The sequence below is a fragment of the Neofelis nebulosa genome, chromosome 14, assembly GCF_028018385.1.
Source record: "Neofelis nebulosa isolate mNeoNeb1 chromosome 14, mNeoNeb1.pri, whole genome shotgun sequence".
Taxonomy (NCBI): domain Eukaryota; kingdom Metazoa; phylum Chordata; class Mammalia; order Carnivora; family Felidae; genus Neofelis; species Neofelis nebulosa.
The window spans coordinates 78,902,815-78,917,885 of record NC_080795.1 but is presented as its reverse complement, the minus strand read 5'-3'; the positions used below and the strand labels follow the sequence as shown (position 1 = coordinate 78,917,885).

At 46.5% G+C, this 15,071-nt stretch overlaps 1 protein-coding gene across 4 annotated transcripts in view; it reads left to right on the top strand.

Annotated features, from left to right (window-relative positions):
- The window catches only part of COL22A1 (collagen type XXII alpha 1 chain), a 258,118-nt gene that overhangs the window by 173,148 nt on the left and 69,899 nt on the right, over positions 1 to 15,071 (top strand). For all 4 annotated transcript variants that reach the window (XM_058699180.1, XM_058699178.1, XM_058699179.1 and 1 more), the window contains exon 40: positions 5,888 to 5,965. In XM_058699180.1, coding sequence (XP_058555163.1) covers positions 5,888 to 5,965 — 78 coding nt within the window. The remainder of the gene's footprint in view (positions 1 to 5,887; positions 5,966 to 15,071) is intronic.

Below are 15,071 nucleotides of genomic sequence, written 5' to 3'. Positions count from 1 at the left end.
CATGGAGGAGGTGATGTTTGTCCTGATTTTAAAGTGCTTGCAGCAGTTGGAAGGGGAAGAAGTGAGGAAGGGGTTCTCTGCAGGTGTACTTACAGGGGAGAAGACACTGAGGCAGGACATGGAATGTGTTCAGAGACCAGGACATACTGTGAATGCACCCACCTCCAATGAAACATGGCTTGACCAACTCAGATGCTTGAACGTAAGCATGTGGCGAGTCAGTCAATGATGGATGGACATTGAAATGTGTTTTTTCTTGCTTCAATTTAACATACATATAAAAGACCACATTAAAATCTTGTATAATTATTTTTTTAGCCACTTGTGTGTATTTATGAAAACGAATTTTAGTAATTCTTCTTGTGTGCCTTCAGTGCCATTTTCTGTCACACCCAGAGCCACTGTCTTTTTTTTTTATAGTTTATTTATTTATTTTGAGAGAGAGTGTGTATATACTCGCATGACTGGGGGAGGGGCAGAGGGAGGGGGAGAGAGAGAATCCCAAACAGGCTCCATGCTGTCAGCGCAGAACCTGATGTGGGGCTTGAACTCATGAACCATGAGATCATGACCTAAGCCCAAATCAAGAGTTGGATGCTTAACCGACTAAACCACCTGAGTGCCCCCAAAGTCACTTTCTGAGTCAGCCAGCACTTTTCTGCAGCACGCCCCCATCCGTCCCACCTGTGTTAGGACATATCGCTTCTGGAAGCCATGATGGGAAGATTTATCCCAAGCCCCAGATCCCCATCCATTTAATGGTAACTATAGTTTTTATTCTATAGCTGTTATCTTTAGGATCTCAACAACAGAACCACAGAATGTGTTGCTTCTTAAATTGTATGTACATGGCTCATTCACAAGAATATCCAGGGTAAGAAGTTTGAGGCCCCCAAATAATTGCTGCATCTACATTACACATCTTTGCTGCATGGTTTCCCTCTATTCAGGCAGGTAGCCTCTGTAAGCAATCTAAGCTTGCACCGATGGAAGTCATGGTCACTAATGTGTATCCTCTGGTAGCTATTTTGTCATTTGCAATGAAAGAAAAGAGAAATGGGAGTGTTCTTGGGGTGATCTGAGCAAATATATGGCAGCTCCCTATTTTCTGGAGAAAAAAAAACCCAACCTTGGAGACAACTTTTCCTGAATTTGGAGGCATATAAAATAGTCCCATGTGCCTGGAGTAATGGGCACGTGTGGAGAGGAGCAGAAGGCAAGACCCAAGCTCTGGAGAATCTTATGGATCAGCCACCAGCCTAAGGCATGCATTTGAGGCTGCCGTGATGTGCTGAGCCCCACATCTGGGTGGCAGTGTTCCTGTGCTCTCACTTTTCTCCCTAACAGGGAGCCTTCAGCCCCTTAGAAGAAAGGAAGGCAAAGGCACCAGAAATGGCTTAAGATGTCCTTTTCCTGTGATTACTATTCATGAGTTTAATAAAATATGTCTCCCAGGCAGAGTTTGGGGGAAAATCGATGATATAATACAAATAAAAATCGTTGCCTGACCTTGTGCTGTCAGAGGTACATGCTCAATAAACATCAGTGATCCTTGGGGTGCCTGGGTGGCTCAGTCAGTTGAGCATCTGACTCTTGATTTCGGCTCAGGTCATGATCCCAGGGTTGTGGGATCGAGCCCCACATTGGGCTCTTTGCTGACAGCATGGAGCCTGCTTGGGATTCTCTCTCTCCTTCTGTCGCTCTCCCCACTCACACACACACACACACACACACACACACACACACTCTCTCTCTAACATAATTCAAAATTAGTGATCCTTATTATTAGATCACCCTGTGGAGTCAGCTTTAGGGTGGCAGCAGGAAGATGGGGATCTAGAGAGCCCTTATCTATTTCTGCAGCCATGTTGGGAACCCACATGGAAGTGGATGGAGGCAGCACTGAAGAGAGAGGCAGGCTGAGGCTCCAGGTGAGGAGTGCAGAGAGCCTTGACCTGGGATCCACTTGACCAACCAGTGTCACCTGCAGGTGACCCAGGGTTAGACATGGCATCCCCTTGGCCAGATGTTTTCTCCTATTTAAAACATGAGGGATGGAAACAGATGACCCATTCCCATGTTGATATTGTATACATGTATAAGTTAGAATGTTGTTTAGAAATAAAGATTTCCATACTTAATTGGCACTGGGAAGGTAAGTTTGAATTCAAGGACGTCTTTAGTTGAAGAATGGGCTGTTTGTGGGTTAGAAGCAGGGAAGGGTGAAGAGAGATACCAGAGAGTGCCTGCTGAGTGCCCCCGCTGTCCATGGTGCTGACCAGAAACCCCTGGCTGGAGGAAGGGAGCCATATAATGGTTTTCAGGGCAGACCCCTTTCCTAATTACTTAAACTGCAGGAGAGTTCTTAAAGAAGCCTTTCCTTTTCTTGGGTGGCACTCATTTCTAGCAAAATGAACAGGCTTTGCCTTCATTTTGTGGGTTAGGGACACAGCTCAGTGACCTACAAGATAGATGGCTTGAAGCAAGTGGTTTACTCTTTCTGAGACCCTCTTGTCCTTTTCTGTATAAATGAGTAAAGCATATTTAACTCCCAAAGGGCTTCTGTGGAAAGAAATGATGTCATTCTCCATCCACGACCTGCACTTACTCATGCATTTCTTTCCTGGACACTGTTGGACTGGCCCAGAATGTCCTGCAGCCAAAATATTTTCTAGAGTCCCTATCACAGATTCTAGCTCCTGTGCCCCCTTTGTTTCTTAATCATAAGGCTCTTTCCTTTAGCTGGCAGGACATTAAGGCCTTTTGCTCTTTTCTTGGAGCCTTTTTCTAAAAGTTTCAGTCCATTAAGCTGTAAAGTGTTGCTGCTTTGGGGAAATGTTAGCATCATCATGGGCCATAAACACAGGAAAGGAACCAGGTCTGGCTACCTTGCAGAAAAGAATAATCAGAGACTCAGATTCCAGGCTGGGCTGAGTGTTCCCTCCTGGCTCTATCAAGCTCCTTCCTCTTAAAATGTTGATTTCGGTCAAAGACAGAATTTAGTACCTGACAAAATGTTGGCAGTGATGGATTCACTCATTCCAGCACTCAGGAAATAGCCAGTAAAGGCTGCCGCTGGTGCCCGGTCCTAAGCTGGACACTGTGGATGCAAAAGTGTATCGACTTTGTACCCAACACAGGGTCTGACTCATTCTAGGTACTGGACAAATCCTTGTTCAATTAATGGGTAGGTGAACGAATGGGAAGTTTCTACTCTTAAGATACTTACGTAGATGCCAGAGGGTCAGACAGACACAATGGGAGAGCAGCGTGTTAAGGTTAACGAAGACACACGCAGACATGGGCGGGAGGACAGACAGGAGGACAGGCAGAGGTGGGTTTATGGAAATGGGATGATTGGGCTACTCTTACTTGATGGGTCAGTGTTTGGAAGGTTAAAACATGAATGTTTGATGTGTTTAGCTGGCAGTAGTTAGGGTTTGCTGGTATGTAAGAGACAGCCCCAGGAGCAAGAGGGGAGCCAAGCTAAAACAAAATGGTAAGACAATTTACATGAAACACTTTAAAGAGAAACCGAGATGCAAAAGGATATGGATTTCTCTGTTATTTATGTGTGTTTATTTTCTTCTAATTCCACTGATAAAGTAATAATAACACGTTTATAATACTCAATGTTAAATTGTCTCTTACCTTTTAAATGAGTCTTCGTAAGATACATGGGAGAATGTTCTCTCCCTTTTTTGTTGATTGACGAGGGCCCTAAGGTACAGAGAGGCTATGGGACTCACCCAGGTTCCAGGACCAGGTGGACACTGTCCTGAAACTGGACCTACAGTCACCTGACTGCCTGTTTGAACTCTTCCCATGTGGCCGTCTCATTGGTGCAGTGTGTCTGTGACTGACGCATCACGGAGTGTGTTCATCCTTAGTTCATTATACTTTTTCCCCATTTTTCCTTATTTCTGGACTTCCTCCCTTCCCCACCTTCCCCATGCATGCAGATTAGATTTTCTAGCCATCCCAATCATCTCGTACTTCTCAGAATAAGCCATAGTACATTTTTCTAAAGAAACACAGTGTTCCATCCAGGACTTCTAAGAGAATTTTGGGAGGGGCCTATTTACAAGGTAAGGGGGAAGGGGCATGGGGTGCTGTGGCTCTCCGGAAGCATGGCCTCAGTGGGCCTGGAAGGACAGTGGGTGCAGATGGTGTTACTAGAGAGAGGTTTGGGGTTCGGTTCATCTCTTGTGAGAACTTCACAAGTCCTGTCCCTCCTACTTTCCATGAACGGGGTTTCTCTTCAACATGTATTGGAAATGAGCATCGTTTGGTCTTAGAACCTATGTCACTGCTAGTAATAAACACACAGCAAACATTGGTCAAATGACTGTAACTTTGGTATCTATCCAGGCAACAGACCTACTGCAGGAAAACTAATCATCTTAGAAACGTTACTTTTCTTAAAGGTCCAAAATGTGAAATTTTCCAATCAACGTGATGGTTAGAGGGAAAGCTGATTTTTAACGGGATTTGTTTCATGCTTAGAAACATAAACCTTAATAAGCGATGTGTTGCCTAGCAATGTCAGGCTCCACTTCAAATCAGATCGGTGCACGTTATCTCATTGGCTTCTCATGGTAACCTTCTAAAGCTCTTTTCATTTGTCATACAAGTTAACTCATCCCAGGGATATTAAATAGCTCCAACAAGATCAGCCACCATTTCAGTGTTAGGCTTGGCTAGAGTTCAGCTGACCTAATGCAGGTGCACAGTCTTGCACAAAATTGATGGGGCCCTGTGTGTTCTGGGCCGAATTTATTTTGGAATTAGAAAGGTAGTAATTTGCAAACTCTAGCTGTAGCATTTACTGTGGTGTGTGGGCCAGCAAGCCTAGTCAAATTCTTTAATATTGATGCAACAGAAGCCTGGAAGCATCCATAGAAAACGGGATAACTGAAGGGTGTGAGGAGCCTGTGTCGACACCAGTCAGGCTTTGCTGCCAGTTGAGTTAGGGTAAGCCTTTGTGTTCAGAGGCTGAGGATTTTGAAATTGTGGATAAAATGGTGTGATTCAGTCTCAGCTTCCTTCTCCAGGAAGTGGCAGACATTCTTTCTTTTTTCTCTTCCCATCAAAGTCCAGAATGACGGGTGCGTGAGAACAGAAAGAGCCACGGCAGCTAACTTGCACGGAGCCCTGAGCCAGGCTGTGCGTCCAGCATGGCGCTCTGCATGTGTCCTCTGGTTTTGTGAGCACGACCACCTGCTGACCTGGCAGCTCCTGTTATTACCACCCCCCTACCCCCTCACCCCCACCTCCTCCTCCTTTGTAAATGAAGAACCAAAAGCTCAGGGAACTTGTCACTTTCTTGAGTCAATAGTGAACGAGTGTTGGAGACAGAACTTCAGCCCACCCTCTATTAACCACTATTCTTGAAGGCAGTGGTTATAGCTCAGTCATCCTTGCCTCTCCCAACCCCTGGAAACGTGGCTTGGAAAATATAGGTACTTGACAAAGTATTGGTAAACTGTTGCCGATTTGGACTCTAATTGGAAATGTAGGTACATAGTAAAATCTGGGGTGTGGTCAGGATGGGAGCGTGATGAGGTCTGGAGAAGGCACAGGAAAATTTGGAACTGTGGTCGCATAAAGGGTGATCATCTTGTTACAACCACACTGGGAGCCATGGTCAGTGTTGGGGCATGGTACCTTGAAAGGTGCATGGTCACGATTGGTGGCTGTGCGTATGTGTGGTGGACCGGGTGGGTGGTGGGCTGCCTAGGGTCTGTGGAGAGACACGCGGAGCCCAGGAGGCAGGAGAGGTGTTGATGGACAGCAGTCGGGACGGTAGGAGGGGCATGATTCCTTTTGTACACTGGCTCTCTGCTGCTCAGAACTGACCTCTTAATCATATTTTTCCTCTTTCTAGGGGGACCGAGGTGCACCTGGGATCCCTGGCTCCCCTGGCAACCGTGGCGACCCAGGCATCGGGTTGGCTGGCCCTCCTGTGAGTCTTTATGTTTCTAGCACTTCCTCCCTCACCCTCAGGCCACACAGCCACTCCCTGCTGGCCCCTGAGTGAATGTATAGCTTGGGCTTTCCTGCAGCGACCCTCCCTTTCCAGCTAACCTGGGAGCGGTTCACGGTCCTCCAGTCCATTGGGACCTAGACCCGTCTACTGGCTTTGTTCTCAAACTTGGTGTAGTTTGTGTGGGAATAAGGCTTTGGGGAAGAACTGGACTTGTTCAATTGAAAGAGGAGAGAACAAAATTCATTAATATTAAAAAAAGATAAAAAATGACTCATTGGCCAAACTTTGCAAATCTGAGTTGTAGCCCGTGAACCTGAATTGACGGGGAAGGGGTGTGATGTGGGGGAAACAGCAAGCTCTCATGTACTGTAGGTGTAGTGAGTTCATTACCCCTCTTCCTCCAGTTAGTCTACAGGTGAGGACATGAATGCAATCAAGGATGGTTTTCATACAGTCTCCAAAATGGAATCTATGCAGTGGTCCTTAGATTGGTAGTTTGATAAATAATGCACATCAGTCTGGTGGATATGAGTCTACAGACTCCCTAGAGGTGGTGACTTTAGAGCTTAATCGAGATTGCAAGGACCAGGGATGCCTGCACCTCCATCCAGGTGGAGGATAGCGGTCAATATTTTCAGCCAGCCTCCACCTGAATATCTTGAGAAATGGAAGACACGCTTCTTTGAAAGGTAATGCACCTGGATTTAGAATGTAGGCAACTATTTCTATAGAGAATCGACATTTATTAGAATTTTTTTCCCATTGAGAGTAGGAATTTGGTCTTCTATGTCTTCTACCCCTGGCCTCTGATTCTTCCCTTTGGTGTCAGAAAGATCACACCTCCTACCCCCTTGTACTGCATTGTAGCCTTCAGAATTTAAGGCCAGTTTTCAATCCTGGTGATTTGTCTTCTGTGTAGTCCCTTCTTTGCTACCAAGGTGCACAGCACGTTAATGACGCACCTTAACATTGTATTGACTTTTTTCTTGAGAGCCATGTTGCTCGGCCCTCTTGGGCTGCTTTAACAAAAGTAATCATAGACTGTGTGGCTTATAAGCAATAGGCACTTATTCCCCACAGTTCTGGAGTCTGGATGTCCAAGATCAGGGTGCGAGCAGATTCATCATCTGATGGTCCTTTTCCTGATTCATAGATGGCTGTCTTTTCTCTGCGTCCTCAAAGGGTGGAGGAATGAGGGACCTCTCTCCAGGTTCTCTTTTCTAAGGACACTAATTCCAGTCATGAAGCCTCTGCTCTCATTACCTAGTCACCTCTCGAAGGCCCATTTCCAGATACCATCATGAGGGAACTTTGGTTTCCATGTAAGAATTTGGGGAGGACATAAACATTCAGTCTGTAGCACCTGTCTTACTATTATTGAAAAGAAGCTCAAATACCCAGTCCTTTTCAAATGCTACTACTAAGCCTCATCATATCCAAACTATTCATGCATTGTTGTTACCGCTATTTAACCCAGTCTAACTCCACCCCTATTCTGGATATAAACCAGAGCAGCACATGACCCCAGTCTCTGCTTGGTTTTGCATTCAAGAACTACCGACCCCAATAAAAACCCATTAAAGGAACCCTACTTTTTGTCTCTCAAATAATTTGAGAAGAAATCCAGTTTCTTACCCACAAAATCACTTATAAAACATAAATTCCCTTTTCTTCCATCTGTGGTCCTCTTACATACCACCGTTGGTCTTGGGTCCCTCACTCTGTCCCTGAAATTCTCCAGGGAACCCCCCCCCTCCAGCTTGCCTCATTTGCTCACCACCAGAAATGACCACAGCCCTTCCATCTCACATGGGGTGTGGGGCTCCTGTCTCCTTAAAAGTGCCTGAAACCATGGAGCAGGCATATGGAATCCCCTTGGGAATGTCCAGTTTTAGTCCGTCTTTCCTCCAAAGAAAGTCTCAGAACAAATCCTCCTGCTTCATTACATCAACCGTATCTTTTGTCTTTGGCTATTTTTTTTTTTTTTTCAGTTTTTTGGTAGCTGGAAGGAACAGGGTTCAAGCGTTGTTATTTCTGAAACCCTCCTTCTCCTGGGGCCTGATCTGGAGTGAGGATTCTGCCTCATGTAGGAATTAACCCTAGAATAGAAAACTTTTTGTAAGGGAAGCTGTAAGGTGAATGTAGGGCTCTCTGTCACGTAGCAGGTCTCTGTAGATCCCGGTCTGTTCCCTACGGGCTCACCGTGTCAGGCCCTTAATCAGAACGCCAGTCGGTAGAGGGGGACATCGTCCACCCCACCTCCCGCTTCAGAGCCAGCTAAAGTGAGCCATGAAATATGTTCATGCCTAAGTGATTCCTCCTGAAAAGTAATTGGCTGGCTGCAGCCAAGGGGCTATAAATCAACTCTTTATTGTCTTTCCTCTTCAACTTATTACAAGCTTCCGTGGCGGACGAAAGCTTACTGAATTTTCATAAATCCTGTCTTTGGCCCCTTGCCTAGGCTCTTGATGACCTGGGAATCTGCACAGAGGATGCAGGGGTGTGCTGAGAGTCAGGGGAGGTGAAGGAGGGGGTGATGCCAGGGGTGTGGGTTCACTAGGGACTCAGCTGCCTCTTTACGGGACCAGGGCCATTTGCCGAGTGGTCTGTGTCTGGCCTGGTGCCCAGTGTAGAAGCCTGCGTACCCACCACCTCCTGCAGTCCTGTGAATGTGCCCTACCACTGGGTGAAAGCTGCCTTCTGCAGAAGCCTCTCCTGAGAACAGGGTTCAGTGCAAGGAGTTTATTTGGGAAATGCTCCAGAAATCACTACTTGGGGGTAGCCTGTGGGGGAAGGAAGGGAAGTGAGGGAGACTGTGTTCACGAGCAGGCTTGGGCTGTGGACGACTAGGGCTTCCTTCTGCTGACAGCCCGGGAGAGGTGAGAGGCCTGGTGCATCGCAGAGTTGTTCTCCAATGGGGGGGGGAAGGCGGGGTGTATGTGTGTGTCCACTCCTGTTGGCCAGCGGGTGGAGGCTGCTCCCAGTGGGGCTGACTCCCAGGAGCTCTCAGCCTGCCCCATCCTCAGGCCAAGAGTTGTCCTGTGGCTCCAGAAAGCCCGGGATGCTGCCAGGTGCCGGGGGAGGGGGCATTTGGAGAGGGGCGCTGATGGCTCGACTACATCACTGTTTTCCAGGTTAACAATCTGAGGTTCACGAGGTGGAGTGACTTGGCCAATGTCACATAGCTTGTCCTGTGCCAGGGCCAGGATGCACATCACCTCCCACATCCTCCCAAAGCAGTTCTCTTCGCCTGTGTCACCTCACCTGGTGGTTTCAGCAGGATGAGCAGGATTATCCATTTTCCATTAAGCGCTCCCATTAAGGACGGATCAGCTTATAAGTTATTCTTCACGTCCTCCCTTCCCTGGCATTATGCTCTGAGGCCTTTGGCATCCAGGAGCAGTGCCCACCCCGCTGGAAGGGAGCCCTGGCTTTCCCTGCCAGCCTGTGCACCTCACTGGACAGGGATATGTGTGGCAAAGCAGCTGTGGGGGGTTTGGCTTCTAGATTCAAGACATTCACAAAAAACCCCTTTAATCTCCAAGTTGCCTCTGATCTTCCTTTAGCAAGGTTTTAAACGCTTAAAAACGATCCAGCTTAGGCCTGAGGGCAGATCACAGTGCTACTGAACCTCACGGAAGCCAGGAGCTCGAGATCTGCAAGGGCGAGATTCCCGCTGACGACCGTGTTCCCTGAGACCCACGCCTTCTGATTCTGTCGGTTTCTTCCTGGGTGAAGTGCCTGTAATTTCTGTAGCGGCAGCAGGGGTGTCGTGAGGTTACATCATGATAACATTGGTAATGACACCTGGCACCCTGCCTTTGACCTTCTGATGTCATAAAAATCCTCCCCCGACCTTTCCTTCCCGTCTGCAATCTTTTGTACCGACGCCCTCCTTGGTGTAGGTAGTCACATGTCAGTCAGGACTGGCTCGCTGTTAGGCTGACAGCCCGATGGAAGAAAGAAGCATGGAGCTGATGATGTGCAATAAAATGTGTCAGTGTCCTAACAGTTTTTTTTAACTCCCCATCATCTAGGAAATAGTATAATAAGACTAGAGATAAAAGCTCCTGAAAGGTGGCAGAACAGTAACCCCAGCGAGCCCGCTGGTTGGCCTCCAGGGGGCAGCAGTGAGCAGGGCAACCAGGACCTGTGGGTCCTGTTCTCCTTTTCATGTTCCAGTGAAGACAGAGAGGTAACACCACTTGCCTGAAGTGACAGCTGGGACTTCGCAGAGCTAGGGTTGGGCCCCGGCATCCTGCCGTGCTCCGGGCAGGGCAGCGATAGTGACACATCCATGCTCGAGAGTCTTCATGGGACAGCGTCTTCTCCGCGCACCGTGGCTTCTGAGCTACGACTCAGGAGGTTAGCGGTTGTTCTCTGCCCCTTTCTTTATGGAGGTACAGTTGCCACACAAGGTCACGTCAGTTTCAGGTTGTACAGAAGTGTTGCGTTTTGTTCATGTGTCTTATCTGCCTGTTTGGTTCCGTTCCTTTGTGTAGGAGAACCAGAGAGCCACTCAGGTCAGGCCGTCCCAAGAAGGAGGCTGGCCAGTTTCCCTCTCAGGGAGTTGGTGCAGCCACGTGGCCACTTATCTGGCCCTGCTGGGGGACATTTCTCAGGCATTTCATTATGGGCATTTCTCAGTAGTTACCCCAAAGCTGATGCCCAGGGAATGTGCAGGTCTCTGCTCACTGACACGCACTCCCATCCTGTTCTGTGCACGGGGCGAGGTGGGGAGGGTGTGGATGGCGAGACACCCTCATACCCTAGAGCTCTGCATATGACCAGGAACTGAGTATCCCACTCTTGGTGTTTAGATTCAAGTCTTGGTTGATGAAACAAAAAGATTTTTTTTTAATTTTTCTGTCTGTTTACTAATCCATTTTGAGAGAGAAAGAGCATGAGCAGGGGAGGGGCAGAGAGAGGGAGGGAGAGAGAAAATCCCAAGCAGGCTCTGCACTGTCAGCACAGAGCCCAATGCAGGGCTCGAACTCATGAACTGTGAGATCATGACCTGAGCCAAAATCAAGAGTGGGACCCTTGACTGACTGAGCCAGCCAGGTGCCCCCAAAAATGTTTTAAAATAAGTTTCCACGGTCACTTCTGGTTGGGACCTCTCCTTTCGATCTCTGTGGCTGATCTCAATTCCTTTACAGTGGGCCAGGCTGTTGTTCTGGCCTCGTTTGGCCTCCCTCCTACCTCACTCCTGGATTTCCACCCTGGCCTCCCCACCTGGCCTTCTCCAGCTGCTGGGGTGCCCACACCACCCCAGAGCCTGGATCTGAGCTCATCCGTAACTCGGAAGCCTCTCCTGAGGGGCACTGCAAGCCCTTCTCACCCAGGCAGACCCCAGCTGCCCTGGGAAAGTATGGCTCCAGCCACCAGGCATTCCCATGTCAAGGAAAGGAACTGTTCTTTCCTGCGCAAAGCTTGACTTCTCCTCTGCCGGGGTCGTGCTTGCCCTTCCCTGCCTGTGAAGCCCACCGGCCTCTTCCCCCAACCTCTGTCCCCTGGCACCCTCTGGGTAAAGCCTCCCCCAAGTCTCTCAGGCAGGTGTCAGCAGCTCTGGCATCTTTCAACCCAGACCCATTGAGTCCCCATTGGTTATTAGAAGGGTGGGTTTCCTTACTTGAGCACTGAGTGTAGGCATCCTCCGTGACCACCACAGAGCCTGGCACACGTTAGCGTTCAGATAAAAGACCGTGGAGCAGAAAATTGCACCTTGGTCTTAGGTTATCAGTGGGGAGAAGGGGTGAGAGGTGACCAACCCTCAAAGGAGGGAAACAGTGATGTCAGCATAGCAGCATAGCAGAGGAAAGGTGTTTAGCGTATCTAGAGCCTCTCGGGGCTTTCGGTTTTGTGAGTTTTCACTGTCTGCAATTATCAGCAAATAACAGAAGCATTGTGGTGCATGTGTATGCATGTGTGTATACTATGTGTGCATGCTACATATATAGTGTATGTGTATATATAGTATATATGTGTATATATAGTGTATATAGTATATTTATAGTATATGCACACACATACACACTGTATATACTTATATTTATCAAGCATATATATTTTATGTCTAGTGTGTATGATATATAATGTATATGATATACATATAGTATAATATACATTTAATATATAGTATACATATATATGGTATATATAATATACATATAGTATAATATACATACAGTGCATAGTGTGTACTATACAGATAGTGTATATACACACATACACACACTCTATACTTACACTTATTGAGTATATATACTTTATAATTATGTGGTGTATATAATATACAGTGTATATAATATGCATACAGTATAATACATATAGACCCCATAGTATATAGTATACATATGCATACATACATATACACTATATGTATACTTATATTTAACAAGGAGAAATTCAGATACACCAAAAGAATATTTTGGGAGAATAGCCAAATGAGCCTCACGCAGCCACACTTAGCTCTAACAACCAGGATCCCTGTTCAAGGACACTGCTTCCTATTCATCCTCAACTACCCTCCATTATTTTGAAGCAAATCCCAGATGTGTCTCGTTTTATCTGTGAATAATTTTGGTATGTTTCTAAAAGACAATGACTTTTTAAATGCAACCACAGTTTCATTATTACACTCCCCAAAGCAATTTCATATCATCAAATATCCAGTCAATGGCCAAGTTCATATTTCTTCCATAAATGCCATGCTTCCGTAGTTCTCTTTTGTTCGAATCAAGACCCAAATAGAGACAGTAATTGGCTGATTTTTTTTTAATTTCTTTTATAAATATGTAGACTTCCCTCCATTATTTTTTCTTTCCTTTTGCAGTTTATTTATTGATGAAACAAGATTTACTTTTTGGTCTCATAGAGCTTCCCACAGTCTGGAATTTGCTAATTTACTAGTTTAACACATTGCCCTGTGCCTGCATTTTCTATACATCAGTAATTGGGCCTAGAGGCTTGATCAGATTCAGGCTTGATGTTTTTGGCAAGACTTCACAGGGAGTGTGTTCTTCCATCAGGAAGCACATGATATCTGGTGGTCTCTCTCGTGGTGATGTTCACACTCTTTGATGTCCAATGCTTAGATCAATTAGCACATCAAGGGTTGCAAATTGATGCCTTTCTTGTTCTACCAACTCTTTTTTATGGATCTGCTAGAATACTTCTAGATGGAGGAAAGGTCCCTCAATTATAATTTACATACTCAGTGGTACAATTCATATGGTACAATACATATGGAATGTTCCAGTCTTCCCCTTCAGTTATTTTCAAATAATGACTTGATTCCCTAGCATCTCACAAAGATGATTAATTAGGTGCTTTTGTTTTTCATCAGTAATTTTGAACTCATGGATTCAAATACATTTGATGCATTTTTATGTATCTTGGTTATTCTTCCTGTTGATGCGCAGGTTGTCTTAGCCGATGCCAATAGGAGCTTATCCCCGTTGACCCTGAGTACCTTTGACAAAAGCCTAGCAGTCTCTAATCATGTCCTTGCCTCTTGGAATGACAAGGTGCTCTAGGTTTGTGTACATTCCTTGTCCAGATCCAGGATCAGTCATTTCTCCAGGGAGCTGTTTCCTTCTAGTGGAACATGGTACCAAAGGCCAAGATATGTGTGTTGGGGTAAAGTGGCCGTTGAGCAAGCATATCATAGGGCATAGTCTTGGAAAAGAGGGTTGTGGTTGTTGAAAACATGCTTAGGCTTCACATGTAGGAATGCTATTATACACACCGTCCTCCTCAACACTTTCATTAAATTTCTTGAATGTATACTGACAAAAGAGCTGTGAGGGTGGGCCATGCACTGAATGGCTTAGTTCTCTACTTAGAGCATCTGTTTTCACTTCTGATCACTCAAGGCAAGGTGGCCATCTAGCTCTGCATTCTGCGTGGGAGACCAAAGCTCAGAGACAAAGTCACTTGCTTAAGGCCAAACAGCTAATAATCGATAAAGCTAAGATTTGAAATGAACGCCTTTTTGACAACAGAATTCATCTTTCACATGTGGATTTTATATGAAGTAACGTGAGAGAGAAATTTGGAGCTCAATGTAACGAGCAAGTTAAGTGCTTGAGGTCGGTCATGGAGTTTCATTTAGAACCCAGCGTGCCTCTGAAGTGACCTGGCAGTGTTCCCCTTGCTGGTAATCAGTTGTCCCTGGGTCCTTTCCTTGAGGAACGAGTGCAGTCTCAGTAGAGAACTACTCGGAAGAGCGTAGACTTCAGATGTGTGTGCGTTGGCCCATGTATACATTGACACATGGCGGAACCAATGAGAAGTAAGGCAGGGAAAGTGGCTTCAGAGGCAAACAGACCCACAATAGAAGTAGGTCTCTTGTCTTATCTGCTTGACTTACCTGCTTGCCCGTAGGCCTCTGGAGACTCCCCCTCCTTTCTTCAGTGCACTTAAGAGGATGCTACCTCTGTTTTATCAGGTAGTTCTGGAATGACTTTTTGTTTGTTTGAGAAAGAGAGAGCACTCACATGAGCTAGGGAGAGGGACAGAGAGAGAGAGAGAGAGAGAGAAAACCTCAGGCAGGCTCCACTCTGAGCATTGAGCTTCATCCCATGACCTGGGATCATGACCTGAGCTGAAATCAAGAGTCAGATGCTCAACTGACTGAGCCAACTGGGCACCCCATCTGGGACATATTTAATAAGCAGACTTTAAGGTTACCTGGCTTGTCATATTGCCAGAAACCTATGCATTTATGAGCAATCCTTCTTCCTCTTGGGAATATCTGGGAAGTTCTCCTGGGATCTGCCACACAGAGACGCAGGGTACGCTAGACTGGGCAGGAGGTATGTTAACCCCTCTGTCCAGTGACTCCCGGTGTGGTTTGGGCAAGCCTCAGTCTCCTCTGGCCTGACTCTGATCATCAGTGAAAAGTGAGCATGATTACACCTGATTCCAAAGTTCCCATACTCTAAAATGTTCATTTTGATGGAGTCCCATTTGCTCTGCTGTACTTTGCCGTAACTGCCACGGGGCACTGTGCTGAGTGCTGGAGAGACCATGCCGAGCAAGGTGCTCAGTACCCACCTGACCACGCAGCACTCAGGCA